The 19,585-nt window shown below is 46.9% G+C and overlaps 5 protein-coding genes across 5 annotated transcripts; all 5 read right to left on the bottom strand.

Annotated features, from left to right (window-relative positions):
- Positions 1-38: 38 nt before the first annotated feature.
- Positions 39-1,655, bottom strand: BDQ94DRAFT_163285 (uncharacterized protein; the record flags this gene model as incomplete). The annotated part of the gene is made up of 6 exons (XM_026769713.1): positions 39-325; positions 414-526; positions 877-1,012; positions 1,244-1,326; positions 1,361-1,450; positions 1,540-1,655. The coding sequence occupies 6 exons, from the start codon at positions 1,653-1,655 to the stop codon at positions 39-41; spliced, it is 825 nt and encodes a 274-aa protein (XP_026620848.1).
- Positions 1,656-3,809: 2,154 nt separating this feature from the next.
- Positions 3,810-4,381, bottom strand: BDQ94DRAFT_175282 (hydrophobin family protein; the record flags this gene model as incomplete). Its single annotated transcript, XM_026772487.1, has 3 exons — positions 3,810-3,860; positions 3,958-4,031; positions 4,111-4,381. 3 exons carry the CDS (start codon positions 4,379-4,381, stop codon positions 3,810-3,812), a joined length of 396 nt encoding a protein of 131 aa, XP_026620847.1.
- Positions 4,382-6,070: 1,689 nt separating this feature from the next.
- Positions 6,071-10,809, bottom strand: BDQ94DRAFT_163284 (Piwi-domain-containing protein; the record flags this gene model as incomplete). Its single annotated transcript, XM_026769712.1, has 7 exons — positions 6,071-7,555; positions 7,628-7,896; positions 7,953-8,090; positions 8,135-8,934; positions 10,155-10,327; positions 10,410-10,483; positions 10,539-10,809. The coding sequence occupies 7 exons, from the start codon at positions 10,807-10,809 to the stop codon at positions 6,071-6,073; spliced, it is 3,210 nt and encodes a 1,069-aa protein (XP_026620846.1).
- A 5,061-nt stretch (positions 10,810-15,870) lies between these two features.
- On the bottom strand, positions 15,871-16,928 carry BDQ94DRAFT_184237 (urate oxidase; the record flags this gene model as incomplete). The annotated part of the gene is made up of 3 exons (XM_026774603.1): positions 15,871-16,007; positions 16,079-16,725; positions 16,792-16,928. The coding sequence occupies 3 exons, from the start codon at positions 16,926-16,928 to the stop codon at positions 15,871-15,873; spliced, it is 921 nt and encodes a 306-aa protein (XP_026620845.1).
- Positions 16,929-17,502: 574 nt separating this feature from the next.
- On the bottom strand, positions 17,503-19,481 carry BDQ94DRAFT_184236 (FAD binding domain-containing protein; the record flags this gene model as incomplete). Its single annotated transcript, XM_026774602.1, has 3 exons — positions 17,503-19,034; positions 19,099-19,251; positions 19,310-19,481. 3 exons carry the CDS (start codon positions 19,479-19,481, stop codon positions 17,503-17,505), a joined length of 1,857 nt encoding a protein of 618 aa, XP_026620844.1.
- Between the last annotated feature and the right edge of the window lie 104 nt (positions 19,482-19,585).

Genomic DNA, 19,585 nt, shown 5'->3' with positions numbered 1-19,585 from the left:
AAACAAAATGTTGAAGGAGAGCTTGGAGCTTCGCAGGGTCACCGCCGGTTTTGACCGCCGATCGCTCTGATCGCCGCCGAGTCTGCCGGGAATAGTATTACATCATGCGGTGGCGTTGTAAACTTCCAATAGCCTCGAATAGATGGATTATGGACCGGTAGCCTTGCTTTTTCGGACCGGTGCTGTCCAAGCAAGCCGCGGACTGGATCCATGGTGGATCGGGGGCCCCAGTTGGAGCACAAAGAAGGAGGGAGGAGTCGACGGACAATTGGCTCCATTCCGACCCATTGGAAGATGAACCGCGGTGGCGGGAATTCCGGTGAAGCTCCAGAATAATAGAAAAATTCAAATGTGTCGGTGCGTGGGGGGGAAAGGAGGGAAAGAGAAGACACAGTAGCAACATTGAACAATACGTAGTAGATAGAATGCAAATGCAGGTGAGCCAACGCAGATCAACTTCTTTCGGTCGCGCCGCACACGCGGGCTGCCGGCATCACCGGACACGCTCTTCGGACGAACCTTAATCCTGCACATTTATATTAAAGCAAGTCTACTTGTACTCCCGGACAAGCTAGCTACTTACTATACTATCTATCTAGAACCTACAGTATGTATCAAGTAAAATCAAAGGCCGCGAAGCCGAACAATTCTAGACCGTCAGGTGATCGGTCGGCAGCCGCGGGATGCCTCCAGGATTCTCAGCCCCTGACCAGTCCAATCCCGACCAGTCGAGAGATGCATAACGTACTTTGTCCGGGGTCAGCTTTTAGTGCGGGTGGCTATCAGAGATTTCTTTTTATTCTTTGGAGATTTTCTGATACTTCATATCTCACCTGCCCCTTTTGATACCGGACATGTGCCACCTGACTGCATCACCTGACCCCTTTAATTCCCCGACCCTCCATGAGCTGGCTGATCGGGCTGTTCTGGCTATTCTGCCCTGGTCTGGCCCTTCGAGGATCTGGTCGGTGTCTCAATGGCCCTCGGTGAGCCTGAAAATCCATCTCCTTCTCTGAGGTGTACAAAGTACAAAGTCTGCGGTGAAAAATAACCGAGAGATACAGCTCAACCTATTCCCTACTTTTCGGTCCAGATTATAATTGATTCTTGGGAAGAGATTTTACAAAGCTCCTTGAATCAGGCATCCCCAGGCATCTAACCTTATTAAAACTCCGAAATTCAATTGAAGAGTGTCAGGTGACTACCCCTAATTATTAATAGAAAACTCGATTCTTTTGCCCACCTACTTGAAGGAGTAATTGACAAGAAGCTATGGGGTCGATACCCCTAATAGTATCGGCCGACTTCAACCCCACGGAGTTTCCCCTAACCCCGTCGGAGCTGTAAACTAAGCCCACACCCAAGGGGCAAGTCATTGCGGAAACGTGGGGTGTCCACGATAGTCCCAACTCTGGTTCTTATCATAGAGATCTTCGAGACCCACCACAACCTACAAATACACACAAACTGAATTGGAAATATTATCAATCACAATTGACAACAGAAGACGTCTTTGATCATCTCCAGCCAATCACATACCTCAGCAGATGACAAGCAGCTTGTCTGTCGTTGTGAGGGAAATGATTGTGCTTATGAAGGCTGCTTATAGTGTTTGTCCACATCTCAAGGTCCTCAACCGATAAGTCTTGCAGCATTTCATTTATATTGTTGGACAACCTCATACATTTGCCCTGCAGAAATAATGCAATGGGTACGGGACTGCCTACTATCGTAGTTCCCTGACATAGATAACTTGCAGTAGAGGGAAAAGCGATATGACGGTCTTTCGGGTTCAATGTCTTCTGGGGCTCTCAGCAACCCTAGGTAGCCAAGTTGTATTCCCACTTTTGAAGTAGCAGCAAATCCAATAATTCTAGCACTGATAATTCATAAAACTGTAAAGATATTTTTTAATCGGGGACTTTTGTTTTAACGGTGGCAATGGCAAGCAATGACAAGGCCAGTATGTCGCATTTATGCTGCCACATTGACGTTGTCTATGAGCTCGTTAGAGCTTATTAGTATTGCTATCAGTCAGAAGAGTTCTGACAGTCCACTAATATCGCAAAATATTCCTAATTGGGCACTGTGCCAAAAGAGCGCCAGCGTTTTCGGTGCATCTGGGAGTTCTGCCAGCCCAATACTTTTGATATCGCAGAATATTCCTATTTCGTACTTTGTACAATTGCCCCCGCGAAGCGCCCTCTATGTCCTCCCTTTGTTACCTTTATCGTTTCCTTGACAAAATGTTTCAAGTACAAACAGTTGGGTGATAGGGATGGTCAATCGGCCCAAGCACGTAGCTTTGATGGTAAACAAAACCTGGCAGAACGCAAAAGGCGGTGGAGTGTGAGACTAATGAGAAGCCGAACCACAAGCGGATGGACGATTCAGTACTTATGAAACAAAGTACGTCGGTGGATTTTCTTATTGAAAGACACGGCATCCACATCACCACCGGTCAGGCCTCCACACCCCACCATCCGCTTACGCCACTCTTTGCCACACTTCGCCTCACAGGGCAGCTGGAAGAGCTTTCTGAGAGCTTCTAAGAAAGCATGATGTATACGAATTCATAATAAAATTTATTAAGTACTTTCCACAACATTCGAAGAGATCTCCTTCGACGAAATACAACATCATATCCCCACAACGCCCTTTTCGCAGCCTCAGGCATATCATACGGAAGTTCTTGTATATCACGTGATGCGGAGTATAAAAGCCTCAGGCCCCAAACACCCAAAGGTCATCGAATGAAGCTTTTAATTGGTGAAGCGCCGCGAAGCGTGTTGCTGTAGAGTCTTTTAATCAAGAACCAAGCGTTTAATAGGCAGTTTATATCTCTCTATGTCGCTACCCCTAAGACTACTTGGACTCATATATCGACACCTCAGGCATACAGAAACTGAGCAGTCTAATGCCAATAACCACACATTCACGAGAGATCTGCCTGGCTGTTATTGATTTGGTCTATTTATGGCTAAGCTTAAGTTCACTGGTTGATATGATGTGTGGTCGTGCGATATGATAACTGAGGTCTTTATCAGTAGTTAGTCGAGAAAATATATTTTCTCATCAGGAACATGATCTAGTACTTACTCTATTCCTATATACGCAAGAAATAATCATATCTAGCTAGACAAAGAAGAGGTACTATCACGTACTCTTTTTCTCGTACCGGCTAAGAACAAACATGAATAAATGCCAGTAGTAGCAATGTGGCTAGTAGTAGTAGTTGAGTCGGAAATAGAGTAGATCAATACCGTCTACCAATTACTAGTGGTACTACTGATATAGACACACATATGTATTGTGTCTTTACTTGGGTAAGTTTCCATCTGACACTTGCCTGCAATCAAAGAAGAACCTCTTGTAGGTGATGTACTAGCAATTGCTCAATGCCATTACTATTGCCATAGATGTCGGTACTCAGTCGTAGTAGTCTAAATGAAAGCTACTAGAACAGTTTCCAAACAAACAAGGCGAAAGATCATTTACTACAAATACTCTCTGAAATATGATTTCAATCAACACAGATAGGCTCAGCAAACAAATGATACTAAAAGCACATGAATTGAGAGACTAAACTAAAGTGACGACCTCTCATAAGAAGTCGCACTATAAACTAATCTAAAGCAATCTTTATCTAAACAACCATGGGGTCCAATAGAGACCGGTCCAGTCCAACAAGACACTTTTCTCGGAAAAGAGCAAGATCTGAAAATCGAGTTTGCTTCATCTTATTCCTCAGCCGAGCACGTCAGTCACTGAGACTGAAACCGTATTGTAGACAAGGGACGTGGGCCCGCTTAGTCGCTGTAGCCGGAGCCGGAGCCAGAGCCGTCACCGATGGCGACACACTGTGAAAATTAGTCATGTTAGTTATTAAGGATCTGTTTGAAGACAGAAAAGGACAGAATCTATGGAGTTGGAAGGGAAAATGGAAGGCAGACGCACCTGAGCACCCTGACCAGGGCAGCAAGCAATGACATTTTCGCAGACCGGTCCATCAGGGGTATCCTTGACGAGGGCTGTTTCATGATTTCATCAATGTCAGTGATACATCTTCCAAAGCTAAGGTCAAAACTGTATGTAGAGGATCAATCATACCCAGAATTCCAAGCTCATCAATGAGGCTGATCGGAGCGCAAGCGGATCCCTGACCGTTGACCAGACTGCCGATAACACCCCACTCGAGCAGGTTGTTGAGGAAGCCATCAGTCTTGTCCTCGTTGGTTGGGTTGCAGCACGAGACGTTGCCAATATCGCACTTGCCCTCAGTCTGGGTCTTAATGGCTTGGGAGTCAGAGACAGCGCCAGCAGAGACGCCGGTGGCGACCGCGAGGGTGAGGGCAAGAACGTTGGTGAGAGTGAACTGCATTTTGGCTTGATGATTCAAGAATGGGATTCCAAAGAGGATTGTGAGGAAGGCTTGATGTGATGGTTCGAAGTGATGAATGCTTGTTGGATGGATGAGAGACTGACTTGACCGGGGTTCTGGGACCCTTTTATAACCGTCAAGATGGGTCTTCGAGATCTTTTCGGTCAAAGGTTTCGAGCAGGAGAGGTCGATCCAACAATGCAACGTTCCTGAGGTGTGGTCTGCCTTCTTTCCCTTCTCCTCTCCAGGGAGAACCTAGACTTCCATTCCATACCTCCTTCGCTTGGAGAAAACCCGTCTGCTTCGTTCGACTCTGGTGGAGACATGTTACAAGGGGTCTTCGTTGCTGGGTGCGATAGTAGCTCCTCGACCGAAAACGGGGACTCCTGGATTGAGGGAGGCTTCATTCTTTCTCCGTACTCTAAGAGAACTTGATTCTGGTGACGAAGACTCCAGGGATGAATAGTGGAGCGTTCGAGTAAACGCAGGAACGGAGTGACTCAGGTATGGATGGCAAGGTCTCCTGAATGTCTCTAGGCTTCTAGACTAAATCTAAACTTGAGACATCCTGTTGTAGGTCTATTCAGGCTAAGTAGTGGTGGCTATTCTCTCACGAGTATGGAAGATGGAATGGATAGTCAATCTTAGCCTCATCCCGCGGAGATGTGAGAACAAAAGTGATAGTTGGGCGTTGTCTTGCATTCATTTCTGTGCTAAATTTGAAGAGACAGGACAACATTAAGCAACAAAGGTATGCACACTGTCTCCCGTACGTAGCGCAAAGCAAACCAACGTGGAGTAGAGTACTCCGATGGCGGTAGGAAGGGTAGCTAAGACTTTGACTTGATTTCGTAAACGTGCCGACCCTACACCAGCCCATTTCTTGTGCTGCACACGCACGGTAGTAAATTCTGAGCCACAGTGGCGATCTATTAGTTTGGCCTTACCGAAGAGAAGGGTTCGAAGGGGGTGGTAACTGCAGGCAGGCATGCAATGGGGCCAAGTATTTGAGATAGGATCTAGCGAGCCATGACAGCAGAGACATGAGCACAGACAATCTTGACATCGAGATTCTTGTGGGGCTGGGACTACGACCTCCTCTGGCTCTCAAAGGGGGACGCACCTGTAAGCCCTAACTGGCAGAGTCTGATAGACCCCGGGGGGTATTTTGGCAGTTGCCTATTTCGGATGGAAGGGAGACCTGACCAATAAGAATGACCTTGGGCTTGGGGAAACTTTAGACGGACCGATCCAGCCAATAGGAACCTTGGTGGTCCTGGAATATAGAGTTTTACGTTGTTTTCCCACAGTATTGCTTCCCAAACCCTCCCTGAGAAGTTCATCTTCATTGTTTTAAACTAAGAGCGTTGAAAATATCTACTATATTTGAAGTCTACCTCATCGTAAATGAGTCATCTAAGTTGACGTTTGCACAAGGTTCGAATTTGCTGCTGTCATTGTTGGGAGGGCTCCATCCCTTCCCTCGATTCGAAACTGACACGTTCCATACTCGGCCGAAGGAGAACGGCCGGCTTACACCATACAGTAATAACGGTAACACGAAATTTACAGCTTGGTAACGTTACAGTAGAAATGGCATTCTATCAACTCTTGGGCTTATTCACCATTCCCATACCTCCACTGCCCGGAAGGCCACTGCACGAATCTACGGGTACGTAGCCCACACGCTCAAATGTAGAACATGGTATCCCTCACATTCTCATGCAAGGATAGTTGCAACTGATCTGGAGATAGCCCGTACCCAGAGTCCCGGGAGGATCGGCGAAGCAGCTCCTCTACGTAGAACCGCGCACGGAAGCACGCAAGATCGGCGTAGAACACAGGTGGGCAGATGCTGGATGCCCTTGTTGCGCGACCAGAAACGTAGCATATATTGTGGGTCAAGGCTTGGATGGCATTGACCGGATTAGGCGAGGCTCTAGCCTGCGGATCGTTGGGAGAGGACTGAAAGATTTCATCGAGAAGCACAACATAGTGTGCAGGGCGAGCGACTCCTCGACTGGCAGTATGAGACTGTAAGTAGAAGTCCCAGACCTTGCCGCTACTGGCTGGGCCGTGATCAACGATGGTGCCGTTGGGAGAATTAGTGTCGTGAGACGACCGGCCATTGCGCTGATTTGTCCTCGTGGGCGTGAAAAATCGGGTGTGGTGTCGCTTCCCCACAATAACAATGGTGATTCGAGGCTCATTAAGACCCAAGCTACCGTATAAGTCTTTGCATGCATTGCGTAGCTGAGGGAGCTCCACGCTGAGGACACTCCCGTATTGTGTATCTGAAACGCCATCACGGTAGAGCAGAATACTCTCAGGGAGCTTGCCATGGTTCCACCTCTGCCATGCATGCAGCCTTGAGGTGAGAAGCACACCAAGCTGCGTGACCAGCTCCTGACGAGCAGGTTGAGTGCATATCTCCGCTGGCCATTGCGCCAAGTAACGATCCACAGAGGCTACCATTGCGGCCACGCTGGGAGCCCGTGCTGGAAGGTTCCCTGAATTTGGATGTGTTACGTCAACCCCAATTACCATTGTTTTGCCCTCGCTTATCATGTCAAGGCTTCGAGTAAGCAGCTTTTGATTAACCCCTCCAAGCTTTAGGTTGAGCTTCAGAGCCACATTAGACAGGAACTGATCATTTGATCGAAGAAATTTGTCCGCTACCACGCACACGTTCCTTATTCCAAATTGGACATCGCAAAGAAACTTGATCCTGCTGTAAAGGCCTTCTGCAGCTTGTGGAAGAATAATCAATAAGAATGACATCGAAGACTCGCCAATGGCAGCGAGAGCATGGGCTAGCTTGTCGGCATCATTTTCCCGTCGTAAAGCAGTATCAGTCACGCTGACATTGAACCCCGGCCGACGGGGTTCAGGAACACTGATACCGAGTGACTTTAGATGAGCGCAAAATTTCTGTAGAGCGGCCTCTAAGAGGGTCTTTTCTGGACCTATACCATGGGAACGACCGGTAGTTGCAAGCCATAAATAAGTCCACTGGGAGACTGACGTGCTCCCGGCAAATTTCATCCCACGTAGATTCCAGCTTCCAGCGCGTACGGAAGCTCGCTGTCCCTGACGATATTCTAAAGCCGGGGAGTCCAAAATGCGACCAGACACTCTCGCCATATTCTGTGCAACGGTAATCCCGAATGAAGTCTGAGTATACACAAGAAAAGTTTAATTAGTCCTGGTCTAAAGCTTTTCAGGTCATTCAATTCTTTCACTTACCAAGTTCGCTCCTCTATTGGGGCGAGACATGCCCAAGATATCTGAGAGCTCTGTTTCTATGGAAGCGATGTGAGAAGCTGAAGTGCTTCTGATCCCGCGACGAGCTGTATCGATACAGTTGCCTTGACGAGACTGAGAGGCAGCTATAGATGCAGCCACGGACTGACCAGGAATCACTCGACAGACCTGAGCAGGCAAGTAGGAAGGGTTCGAGGGGCTCCCGACGTTGACAACGGGAAGCCATGGATCGTTAACAGTAATGTTATAGACTAGGTGATAGATGGGTCAGCATTGAGGCTAGTAAGGGCGCAAATTATAGACTTACCTGACCGAAAGTATTCGAAAACAGTGATATACCCTTCAAGCGTAGGTCGCTTTCTTTTCCGACTTCCCCAAGCATTTCCATCTCCTACCTCGTGGCCCTGTGAGCGTGGTTCGCGAAAGAACTGGACTTCCTTAGCTCCTGCCCCGAGACATGGCACCTTAGGGGGTATGTCAGGCCGCAACCATCTCCTGGTGCTGCCAATCCCGCTACTGTCTTTAGTCTCAGCGTGAATTTTCCTGCACGTTTACGCATGCCGAGGTGCGTAAGCTGAACGCGGATATTCCGAAGCAGTGCAACTATCTTATTCATGTCAGGTCCGTTTTGGCGCATATGCATCAGGATGATTTTGTCGAGCGGGCAGTCATCATAGCAGATTGCAACTTTGGGGGCTGCGTTGACAAATAACCGGCCCTGCGCTTCACGAGCGACCATGAATAGTCCACGGAGAACATGTAGCCCTGAACCCAGGCTGAGCCGCGAGTCGAGGTTGAGATAAGTCCCAGTGCCGGCAGATCTGATGTGTGGTGAGAACTTGGGTTGATGTCCCAGAATGATATTCAACGCATGAATATGTGCCTCGGTCAGCGGCGGCCCTTGGTTCCTTGTATCACCCTTGAGCATTTGATAGATCTTGGGAAACTGAAGAATACCAGCTGGAAGTAGCGTGACATGATAGCAATCGTGCTGATACATCACAATATAGGGACTTTCACAGCAAGGTAGAATGCGACTTGAGATGAGGTTCTGGTAGCCATCGGAGGCAATGCTTTCCTGGAACTGCACAAGCTCCGTCTTGAGGAGCTGGAGTATCACCTGGGTCACTACTTGTCTGCTCACAATCACGGCCGCATCTGGCTCTGATCGTGAAACGCGCACTTCATATCGGTGCAATTGGAGATTAGGCTGGAAGGTCAACTGGAAGTAATTTGCGTAAAGGTTGATTGGGCGACCCAGAGTGCCATAGCCTGGCCTTTTGGATGGCCTGATGCAATTGTCAGTCATCTTGTCTCAATGATGGCTGCTAGCAAAGCGCAGTCGAACTTTCGCCTTCTGCTACTATAAAGGAAGAGACAGTGCCAAACTGTTAGTTGGTCAATATCGTTCAGGAACACCCAAGCATGGCGGCTTTCCCACACAAAGTGGAGGACAACATCCAAGGCACCAAGGGGCAACTGCTCCTGACAACGATGGCATCGCTTTCGGTATGCTACGCCATAAGGGTCTACTAGGGAGCAAGAGAAACGAGACAAAAGGTTCTATTAGCCACCGTAACTGAACTGTGGCCGCCAGCATAATACCTGTGTCGAAAATTACGTTCTTCTAAAATTACAGACCAGTGTGGTAAGGTATGTAGCGTATGTAAGGTCGTACGATCCGTGGTGGCATTACATACGCCACAATCGATAGCCCTAATGCGGCTACGCTCCCTAGCGATCTGTTTCCTGATCTGAACAATGTGCGAGTCATTTGGAAAATGAGACATTGCTGCATGCAGCTAAGATCGATTTTGTGGAGCGAACACAGAATTAGGGCTGGAATTATGGGCTAGACCGTTTATGATTGAGCCTCCCCTCAGACGCAGAGGCCAGTGCGCAGTAGACTGGCAGTCTAATTCGGTCAAAGATATCCCTTCAGTCTGTGCTGTCAAGTTCTTGAATCCTCCTGTACTGAAAGTTATTTTAACATGCCATTAGTGGCTGCTGACTTGCATGGAAAAAAAGCGCAAATGTGCTGCCACAACCGAAATCTATCCCTTCGGACTTGTTCAAATACTCAATAGGCATTGCCACATAATCTCTTGACCCTATTTCGGAATTGTAGGGATAATAAAAACTACTATATGGAGAGTAACTATTGGTGGACCCTGGGTTTCAGAGAGCGATGAAGGCTAGGCAGCCGTTCGGCTAGACCAAAGGGCGCAGTAAGGCCGCGCAGATGCGGAGTGCTTGACACTAGATTTTGTCAAACATACCGTTCCTTGGACCATGACTTAGTGTAGACGAAGGTGATATAGAAAATTTATTGTCTTTTATCCGAGATACGAAGGGGCTTCCTTTCTGGGCCCTCAAAGGCGTATCAAACCCATAAATACACCTAATAAGCTATGATACTGATGAACTTGCGTGTGAAACGGACTAAGCCTTTTCTTTTTATTAAGCTAAACTAAATTCTAGTCTAAAAAGACAAAAAATCCAAAAGTACATCGGCCGACCAAGGTCTAGGACGCCTGGGCCATTAACAAGAATCTCAATAAGCGGCTGGAGCTGATATAAAAGCCCCACGTAGCTTGATCCCCAGACTGCTGCCGTTGAACCCGCGCTATCTGCACGAGGCCAGTGGAGCTGTTCATGGAGCTTTTTAGTATCCATCAAGGGCTGCGCACTGTTCCTTACGAAATTCCAAGTCAGCAAGCTGTCACTTTCCAAAAAGAGTTCATATTAGCTGATGTAGACTTACGTTTCCGCCGGGGCAGCAGGCAATGACGTTCTTGCAGTAGGACTTGTCGTCATCCTCTCCCTCTTCGAAAAAGGCTAAGGGTTGTTAGTTTGTGTCTAGTACTCTCTCCTAGAGTATAATGCAGCTTACCAAGCAGATTGAGACTACCAATGAGCGAAGTGGGAGCGCAGGCAGATCCCTTGCCATTGACGAGGCTTCCAATCAGGAGACCCTCTCTGAGCGCATTGTTCAGAGCGCCGTCAGTCTCCTCCTCGTTGGTGGGGTTGCAGCAGTAGATATCCCCAATCGAGCATTGACCGGAAGCGTCATCAATGGACAGCTTCTGCTGGCTTGACTTGGCGGCCGGGATAGCAACGGCAGTCATGGCGAAGCCAAGGATAGCAGCGACAGCGAACTTCATTTTGAAAGGTAATTGGAAATTTGAACGAGTGTTCTTGTAGCGAAGATAAGTGTTCAGAAAGAGAGACGGAGAAGAGATGCTTTGATGAGCGAGTGAATGGATGGTTGATGATGAAGGATACTTTGAGCAGGGGATTGAGACGGGATTTATAGCTTGAGGTGGAGAAACCTCTCTCTCATTCTCCTTCTATGTTTAGTATTCGGATTGCTGCGAGCCCCTACAGAATTCTGAGTTATGGGTCACTGTGACTGAGACAATTCCAATTCTTGCTCTCCCATACCAGCTAACGACGATCATCTAAACCTCGATTTCTGTACAGGATTGTGTCTTGGATAATGACCCTTCCAAGGGTATGAAGATAGGTCTCCGCTGGTCAGGATGGGAATGTACGCGTGTGCCTAGACGCAAACAGGTGAAATTTTAACTTGGCGCTTGAATGATTAGGAAGATTCCTCGCTCAGTGTGGATCGAGGAGTTTCAATGTAACCAATTCATGACTCTGATTGCATCCCTTGTATCATACCAGTGTAGTAAATGGGTCTTTCCGAAGATTCTTCACTAGCTTAGCAAGGTACTCTGTGTCAGTACCCCATTTGACTTCACTAAAACCACCTTTTTTCTAGCCTGGTGTGGGGAAGCGAAAATGGATTGGATGGTACCTTGCAGTCCTACTACCAGCAGTGCATCTACGTGCTTGGCATGCTTGCACGCGCTCCCTTGATGCTTTCAGCAAAGAAGATTTCTAGTGGCAAGGCGATCGAGTTCATCCTATGGTGGATCTTTAAGTCCAACCGTGGGTCTTGAGGGAACAGGTTTCTTTGAGCCTAGTATCATATCTTTCGAAGCTATGCGGCATTATCGGTCGAACTCCCTTCATTGTCAGGTCTCAGCCATCGCTCCGGTGATTTTGTAGTCTATCTTCAAAGCTTTCCTAATTCCTACAAAGGGATTGGTCTATATTCGAATAACCCATTACCAGTATTGAACGCTAAAAATGCTAGGCCATACTAATATTTCCTGGTGTTGCTACAAGACGTACAAGATGTTGGCAAATCCTTCCCCCAGGGGCTTTAGCAAGGCAATAATCTGCCTGCCCTGGACGCAGTAAGACATTAGACTATCCTTGATAATCTTTCCAAGGTTCTCTCAGAGCATTCCCAATTGCCTTGGGGTATTCAGTATGTACCCCTTGGAAGAAGAGAGTCAGTTCACTTTTGCGTTAGTCTACTACACGAACACGGACTACGGTCTGAAAGCGGGCAAGGAATGCAAAGACCTCAAGCCTGCAAGGTACCAGGGGGCATAGTAAAACAAGTGAGTAATGACTTCGAGGTCTATAAAGACCGAACACCCTTGAGTTTGATTTTCTCTTTTCTTTTCTTCCCCAGAGCTTCGCTTGGCTGCGAGTTGTAGTTTGGTTTCAGCTCCACTACCTCGTCGCTTCTCTTCGTCTCATCCACGAAGCCACGGCGAAGTATACATGTTTTGCGTCTAGCAGACGGGTATACTTCATTGTGACTTTGTGGCCGGGTTGTAGGAGAAGATGATGCCGGGGCTGGGTATAACCTACGGTAACTGTAGCACAGGGAAGCTCATAATGCTGAGCTTTCTGTGTTATCAGGGACATATGTTATGGAAAAGGCCAAACTTGATTGCTTAGATTGTGGGATAATTTGTAGATTTCATGCTAGTCATATAAGATATGTATAGTAGAGCACAATGAAAACTTCCACAATGTTTCTCAAAATCATCTCTATACATAGAAAGCTTCCTTGGAACTCTTTCACTCACTACTAATATCACAAGCAATTATATAATCTCCATATGCTATATTTGATGTTTAAAGCATGGTTCCACAGAATCCTATAGCACGGTACTAGCAAGTCTATGCACCCGTAATATCAGGCAGTCTATTGCATGTTATTACAGTAAATGACCCAATAAATACGTCTGAATGCGATATATACATACTGTAGAGATATCTGGTCAGATTTAGTGAGTATGAGCATAAGGATTTAAGGCAGCTTGCTTTACGGCCGAGTTAGCACTACTAGTATATTTGATGGACTGCAGCCTAGAACGGGAGAAATATATATATCTGCGCACATGGCACCGGTTTCTCCATCATTGCATTTTAGATGATCGGACAGAAGAGGCCGTTTATGACAGAAACTACTTGATACTAACTTGAATAAGATACTAATCACATATAAAGAGCGTCTATAATTCAAACCCACTATTTGTGGCGGCTGCTAGGCTATATAGCAAAGTAGGACGAGCTTGAAGGTTATAATACCGTGATATTGGGTAACCAATGCTACGGCACTGAATAGGGCTTAATGCAGATAAGTGGGTACAGCCTACCTTGAAGATACTAATACAAGCTGTCATTTATCTCTATATCAATGGACTGAAACTCAATAGCCTAGTAATCTCGGGGTAGAGTATATCCAACAGTCGATGTCATATTGACGCTCTGAGCCAAACTCGGTTTTCCAAAATTTGACGCGAAATAACAGAAGCCCCGGAGGGAACATCAAAAGCGGCGTGTAAACAGGGGCATCAGATTAGAAAGGCTGGCTGCACCCATTGCGACGGTAACAAAGCCCGAAGACCCCTCGGATCATGGCAGGTATTGCCACCAACCCCTCCAAGCCACTAAGAAAAAGAAGCCAAGGGCGCCATCATGCCAGGCACGAGATCCAAACTACTTGGAATGAGCCATAAGTAAGCAGTGGTTAGCTCGAATTCTAATTGATATGACTTGTCCATCACTTACCTAATGCGTTACTGGCAACGCAAGGGGGTTCTTGGGGGGATTTGGGGCCCCGCCTGTCTCCTCGACGATAAGGTTTTTATTAGCGCCAAATGCCGCCCGGTTATCGTTCCGAATACCGTGGTATTATTTCACAGTTAAAAATAACAGGTATTGTATTGATCGACCGTCGTTTTATTACACGTATATGGATTTCCTGCCTCCGAAGGGAAGTGTCTACGCAAGGCAGGCAGCAGCCAGCGGATGCAATGTAACAAAAAGGACTTTTTTTTAGCTGCAACCGAGATAATTGTCGGTTCTAAGGGGTTGGTCACCCATTTATCAGATAAAATCTCCCCTTACTTGAGAGACAGGGTGAATCGTGCTGGTAATGTCTGCAGTACGAGAACGATGCATATCTGATCGGTGGAAACGATCGTTTGAATTGTTTTCTCCATCATTCGGGCTTGTTTAACTCAGCTACAGTTATGGAGGTGACGTATCCGTCAGTAGCCAGAACGTTACCTATCTTACATTCGCAAGAGGCCGACTGCACATTCCTACTCACAAAGTAGCCAAATAGTGTATAGCAAATCCCGAAGGTTTTACAATCATCAATACTCTCCGTTATTACTTAATAGTATGTCCCTAAGTATGCAGCATCTGCGATGTCATCAGTATCCTCCGGAAGAAGTTGGTCAGGAGATCTCGGGGCATACCTGTCCTTGGACGAATGTATCATTCCCTCTTGTGATGACCGAGAGCATTGCTGAAAACAGGAACATGAAAGGACAAGGTAGACTAAACAGGAAATAGCCGAATGGCAATGTTATGTGATTCTACACCATTATACTCTGAGAATGCGTGACCATGCCTGCCTATTTTCACTTTCTATGGGTAAGAATTAGACCTTTTGACCGTGGGATGCACCAAACTTGGATTTCATGAACGTAATCCTCTTCGAATTACCCGTTTCATCTGTTGCCTACTAAGGACAGATGCTCGAAACACTCAGCAGCACATTCTGCATGCGGTATCATAACAGTATTTTCCGGAATTTTCAGCAATTGCGATCATTACGTAGTCTACAAAGCCAGCGAGAGGCTACACAGCCATCGAACCATTCCAGGTGACCTCTAAACTAGCCCAAATCAGGAGACCGTTGTCAAATTATCTTTCCTCCCTCCTCAACGGCATATTCACCGGTTACAGCACCCGACCAATGGTAATGTTAAATCATTTGGATTATATGGGGAGAAAGCAGTGACTGACTCCGTCTTGACACCCTTGTGACTACCACCACTATCGTAACTTCCATAATTTCATTCCGTTCACGGAAATGCGCGTACTGCAAGTGCCACACTGTCTGATGGGGGTCTCCCTTTCGTGTGCTGCATGTATCTGTAGATTAGACCGAAGTGCAGCTGCAAGACTTTGGTTGAAAGGAGGATTACTAAATAGTAAAAAGACCACAAAGATCCACATTATAATTATTAACAGCAAAGTAGGTTACTTAACATGGGGGTAAATACTGCATGCATTATTGGGGTACGGCGGATAGGTGAGCGAGTTCGCCACAACGCACATGACGCAGGCTCACAGGTGTCCAACGCATCTGAATCTGTATTGAAATAAGACACAGAAGAATTAGAACAAAAAAATAAAAAAAGCTAAAAACATACAACAGAAGGGATTCGCTGGTGGTCACCCACCCAACTACTAACCTCCCGGCGTGTGGCTTAAGTACGGCTGAGCGGACGGGAAGCCCTGTTTTCCACACCCTATGGTCGTATGTGAAAGGTCTGAGTATGTACAAGTATATAACTGTTTCAAATATTACAGTTGCTGCTAAAACAAGTCAGGTATAATGTCAAGTTGTATGAAAATACGGTTGCTGCACAGGCGCGGACTAGCGACTGTTCTGTGACTTCATCTTGCCGCGGGGCTAAAAGTAATACACAAAAGATTATATTCCACTCGGCCGCATCAAAACCTATGGCTGAAGTATGGGTGGCCGGACGAGAGGGTCTGCTCCTTAAGGTCCGTGATCGTACATAGCTATGGAGGTAGAAAGCAGATGTAAATAGGCCAATCAGAGTTGACAATTGTGGCACAGAAGGATTGATCAGTGATCATTTACCCACATCTTAATCTCCCTTATTCATGGGTTAAACAAGGCTCATAGACCTTAAATCGATCCCCAGACATGATCTTTAAAACCACTCAAGATGAGCTCAAGGGTTACTTGTAGATACATATAAATAACGCACACCCAATCTCCAACTGGACCTTTCCCAAAAAGCTTATCAAAGCTTAGCAGATCTGCTCCTATCGAGAGTAGAACGGGTCAAAGTCCCCTTGATAAGGCCATTTGGCGCCGATTGTGGCAAATACACCTCTGCATCTTTGTCGGTGTTCCGAATCCCCTTGTGCCAGCTCAGGTCTATCGATGTACAAGGTTAGCTTGTCAAAAAGAAGCTGTCGAGACGCATCTAAAAAGTTGGGAAAGCCTACCTATCTCCACATAGTGCTTATTAGGCCAAGAGTACTCCACAGCATCAGCCAAAGGAACACAGTCCAGAAACTTCTCGGCCATCTTGTACAGAGTCGCCTGCGCACTCATACTATTATCTTCCGCGAACGCCTTGAAGGATGCATTTCTAGCACTCGCAAAGGCCTCAATAAAATGCGACACATTCGCTTCAACATCCGAGACATCTCCGAAATGCTTCCATCTCCACTTGATATCCACATCGCTGCTCAGAATGCGGTCCCATGTCTCAGGCAACGTCGTGTATTCGTCTTTGATGTAACCCCAGAACTCAGACCTGGTGCTCTTCAATACACTGAGGCCAAAAATAGCTGACGTGATATTGATGCCTGAAGCTTTGGAAACATCCACGCGGATCTGCCGTTTGACACTCCCATCTTGATAAAATGAATGCGGATGTGGCTCGTTCTCGATGGTCATTCGTTCCCAGGTATGGCAGGTTATGTCGATGTGGGCTGTGTGGATGTGCTTGTATTGAGTGATGAAGTGTTTGCTCAGAATGGAGCCGAACAGTTCCGGAGGGTGGACGGGGTTATGTTTGGCAACGATGTAGCATGTGTTCTTGATTGCATCGGTAGTGACAAGGACGCTGTTGTCTTCTTTGGTGTAACTTATCGCTTGATTGTTAGTCGGAATATCCGATATATTGTGATTGTCGCAAAAGAACCTCTCTTACGAAGTTTCTATGTCTCCTTCCAGCAAGACGCAGACTGTCAGTTCGTATACTGTTTGCACCCCCGTTCCTGCATCACGGTGGACTTTGTATAGTCGAACGTTGTCTTTCCCATATTGTGCATCGGATAGGTCGTACATGTTGCAGGTATAGATAGTGAAATCTCAAAGATGTTGGTTCCAATAATGTCAGGATATGTTTCGAGAGATAAACTTGAGAACCTTGATATAATAGCCCTGTGCCTCCTTGTTGTCTGTGCTGCATTCGGGCACCTCCGACTTCCGGAGGGGCCTGAACTCACGGATGATACCGCTATCTCGTCAATGAACTAGCTTAAGGGAGACCGGCGGATAAGGCATTATACAGGGGTACTGATAGCGATGCAATATGATGCGGCATTTTGAAGATCTATGATAAACATATTTATCCAGCAATTACAGTGCGTCTTGCATCAAGGCTTCTGGTCTTATATTCGTATATACTGGGTACAGGTACACAATTATTTCCGTTGGTTAGATTGCAGGTAAATGTCCGATTTCATGAACGAATCGATGAGCACTTTAACCATTTACGGAATTTTTTGGAAACCAAGAAAAGAAGAAAACAGCCGAAAGTCGTGATATTGTACTCCGATTACAAGGTATTTGGCAAGTTCCGCACGCATCCCACTGATACCTGTTCTTTCCTCTGCTTCCAACGGCGTTCCCGAGATTTCTAGATGCGCCGGTGCATGAAGCCATCGAAATAGGACGTCACGTCCTCAACATTATCCAAGCCAGTGACAAGTCCAATATAACCATCTGGTCTCACCACCACCAAGGCGCCAGAGTCTTCAGGGACACCAAGCTGATTTTGTGCAGCACCATCATAATCAGAGTATACGTTCATGGGCCATTTAGTGGAGAATGGAGAAGGGATATTCCCCAGTTGAACATCCAGGTGATTTTGTGAATGAATCAAGAAAAGATCAAGAACATATGCCTTGTTGGTGAACGGAACTGATGCCGTTGTAATGTCCTCATGACGGAATCGTTCCATGAGTTCCAGTGGCAGAAGATTGAACAGGCTCATTGGTGAGTGAGGTGAGTCCAAGGTATTTCCGAGCTTTTGAAGGGTCGGCGAAGATAGGTCATTGCCCGCAAAAATGAACAAATGGAATCGACCGTTGGATGGCATGATGTCCAGCATGCGGACATGATTGCCGTCGATGTGTCGGATCAGATCGATAGGTAAGAGACGTTTGCCCGGCGTGAGCGGTTCTGCTGCTTGGTTGTTGATTGATGTCCGGACATCGGGGTTAACAAGCAAGTTTGCAGGGTACTCATATCCACACCCGCTTGTGAAGCCATGTCCCATTTCCCATGTTTCGCGGAGATTCTGACTGTCAAGCTTATCTTTCTGTCCGAATTGACGGGCAAACAAGGCATCAAATTCAATGAGCTGTTGCGCAACCCAAAGTCTCTCTTGTTCGTATGTTTCGAGCAACGATGCTTTTGCGACACCCTTCATGACAAGTGCCAGCTTCCATGTGAGGTTGTATGCGTCTGAAATGCTGACATTCATCCCTTGTCCCGCCTTAGGACTATGTGTATGGCATGCATCTCCAAGAAGGAAAACTCGCTTGGTCGGATCACTGAAGTGGTGAACAACTCGCTGGGCAACACGGTACTGGCTGATCCAAACAATATCAGTAATATTCATCTTGTAAGGATGAATGACCTTGTTGATGTGCGACTGGACGGTCTGGGTGAGTTTGAAAGCGCTGTTTCCAGTGAGGGCATCTTGCCCAGAAGCTCCGTTTTCATCGAGATGCTCTTGGCTTTTCTCATCTACCTGGAGAAAAATCCGGAGTCCTTCATCCTTGCGAGGAATTAACATGCAACCACCATCAGGGGTTCGGATCGCGCAACGTCTTCTATAATCGGGAAAGTTCGTATCAACATAAACATCCGCCACAGCCCAAACGTCTTCACCACCCTGAGAGGATGATTGCACGCCGGTAGCCCGCCGTGTAGCGCTTCGCGCCCCGTCAGTACCCAGGATATACTTCGTCTGCCACGCTTCAATGGCCCCGCTAGCATTGTTTTTGATGTATGCTGTGAGTGGCCATTCGGGATCTAAGTCGTGCTCATAATGAACCAATTCCATGAACCGCTGTATCTTTTGCCCTTTGGTGTTCAGATACTGTTCAAATACGTCCTCCGTCATACCTTGGTCGGTGTTAAAGAGGTACTGGTAAGGTGTGGCTTTTTACAAAGTCAGCTAAGTCGGGTGTCACATAATCACCTCTCCTCATGATTAAGGACTCACCATGAACCACCTCAGCGCCCGTGAAGTTGCTGATTAGAGCGCCTGTGCTATCACGCATCCAAAAGGAGGTTTCGGTAAGGCGATGTCCTCTCTTGTCAAGATCATGAAGTAGATTCATCGTCTGCAGGATCTCTTGGGTTCGAGGTTGGAATGCTTTGCGAAACGATCAGCTTTCTCGTCAGATCAACAGAAGGGCATCTCATAGACGCACCACTTGCATGCCCAGTTTGTGTTCTCGTGGGTCTTTTATCAATCAGGCAAAAATCAATGCCGTATCTTTGCAAAGTTGCGGCGGCCATGCATCCAGCAGGGCCCGCGCCTACAATGAGAACATCCGTTCTCTGCGATTTGAAGGCGCCAACTGGATACGGTGCGATAGTCATGGTGAACAAAATGGGGGACGATGCTTTTTGGGTGTTCAAGTGAGAATGTTAATGATACTTGATGGCCTGGCATGAGGGGATAGATGTCGTGGACTTTCCATCTC

Source organism: Aspergillus welwitschiae (assembly GCF_003344945.1).
Source record: "Aspergillus welwitschiae strain CBS 139.54b unplaced genomic scaffold BDQ94scaffold_52, whole genome shotgun sequence".
NCBI classification, from domain to species: Eukaryota; Fungi; Ascomycota; class Eurotiomycetes; order Eurotiales; family Aspergillaceae; genus Aspergillus; species Aspergillus welwitschiae.
The sequence above is the reverse complement of the archived record's forward strand: the minus strand, read 5'-3'. Positions and strand labels throughout refer to the sequence as shown.